This window comes from Lactuca serriola, chromosome 8 (genome assembly GCF_051521515.1).
Source record: "Lactuca serriola cultivar US96UC23 chromosome 8, Lser_US96UC23_V15, whole genome shotgun sequence".
NCBI classification, from domain to species: Eukaryota; Viridiplantae; Streptophyta; class Magnoliopsida; order Asterales; family Asteraceae; genus Lactuca; species Lactuca serriola.
The window spans coordinates 236,555,542-236,556,800 of NC_136415.1; the positions used below are offsets into that span (position 1 = coordinate 236,555,542).

General features: G+C 43.0%; 1 protein-coding gene across 1 annotated transcript; it reads left to right on the plus strand.

The window, feature by feature from the left end:
- Nucleotides 1–257: 257 nt before the first annotated feature.
- Nucleotides 258–704, plus strand: LOC145067951 (uncharacterized). The gene has a single exon (XM_079014972.1). The coding sequence runs from the start codon at nucleotides 258–260 to the stop codon at nucleotides 702–704; it is 447 nt and encodes a 148-aa protein (XP_078871098.1).
- The last annotated feature ends 555 nt before the right edge of the window (nucleotides 705–1,259 follow it).

A 1,259-nucleotide genomic window follows, 5' to 3' on the forward strand; every position in this document is an offset into this window, starting at 1 on the left:
TGATTGCCTACGTGTCCAGACAACTAAAAAACAATGAGGTGAATTATACAATCCATGACCTCGAGCTAGGAGAAATGGTCTTTGCTTTAAAATTTTGGAGGTACTATCTCTATGGGACAAAGTGCACAATTTACACAGACCACAAAAGCCACCAACACATTCTAAATAAAAAAGAATTAAACATGAGGCAGTGAAGATGGGTCGAGCTGCCAAACGAATACGAATGTGAGATCAGGTACCATCCGGGAAAAGCTAACATGGTAGCCGATGCTCTAAGCCGGAAGGAATACTCAGGGTGCCGAGTAAGAGCACTATTAATAACCATCCATTCCCACTTTTCTTCACAAATCAAGGAGGTTCAATGGGAAGCTTTGAAACTGGAGAACATCGCAAACGAAGCCTTGCGGGGAATAGACAGAAACCTCATCATCAAAGAGGACGGAGCATACCATCTCATGGACTGGATCTGGACCCTAAAATTTGGAGGGTTCAGAGACATAGTCATGAATAAAGCCCACAAGTCAAGATACTCCATCCATCCGGGTTCCGACAAAATGTACCAAGATATCAAACAACATTACTGGTGGCTGAACATGAAAGTGGAAATTGCTACCTACGTGAGCAAGTGTCTGACTTGCGCTAAAGTGAATGTAGAATATCAAAAGCCCTCGAGTTTGTTGCAACAACCCGTTGTACCCAAGTGAAAATGGGATAGGATAACAATGGATTTCATCACCAAATTACCCATGACGACAGACAGATTGGATGTCATTTGGGTGATTGTCGATCGGTTGACTAAGTCTGCCCATTTCCTACCAATAAAGGAAACATACAAAATGGAAAGGCTGACCCGGATTTACATAAAAGAGGTGGTGAGACTATATGGAGTACCGATATCTATTATCTCTAACCGTGATAGTAGGTACACCTCAAGATTTTGGCAGTCGCTCCAGAAAGCATTAGGAACTCAGCTAGATCTAAGCACTGCCTACCACCCCCAGAATGACGGCCAAAGTGAATGAACCATTCAAACACTAGACGATATACTCCAAGCATTTGTCATAGATTTCGTCAAGGCATAGGATACCCACTTGTCACTAATCGAATTCTCGTACAACAATAGTTACCATACAAGCATTAAGTTCGCTCCCTTCGAGGACTTATACGGATGGAAATGCAGATCACCTCTTTGTTGGGTGGAGATAGGAGACACACAATTGACGAGAGGGCAGGTACCAAACAACACTCTCACAAGACCT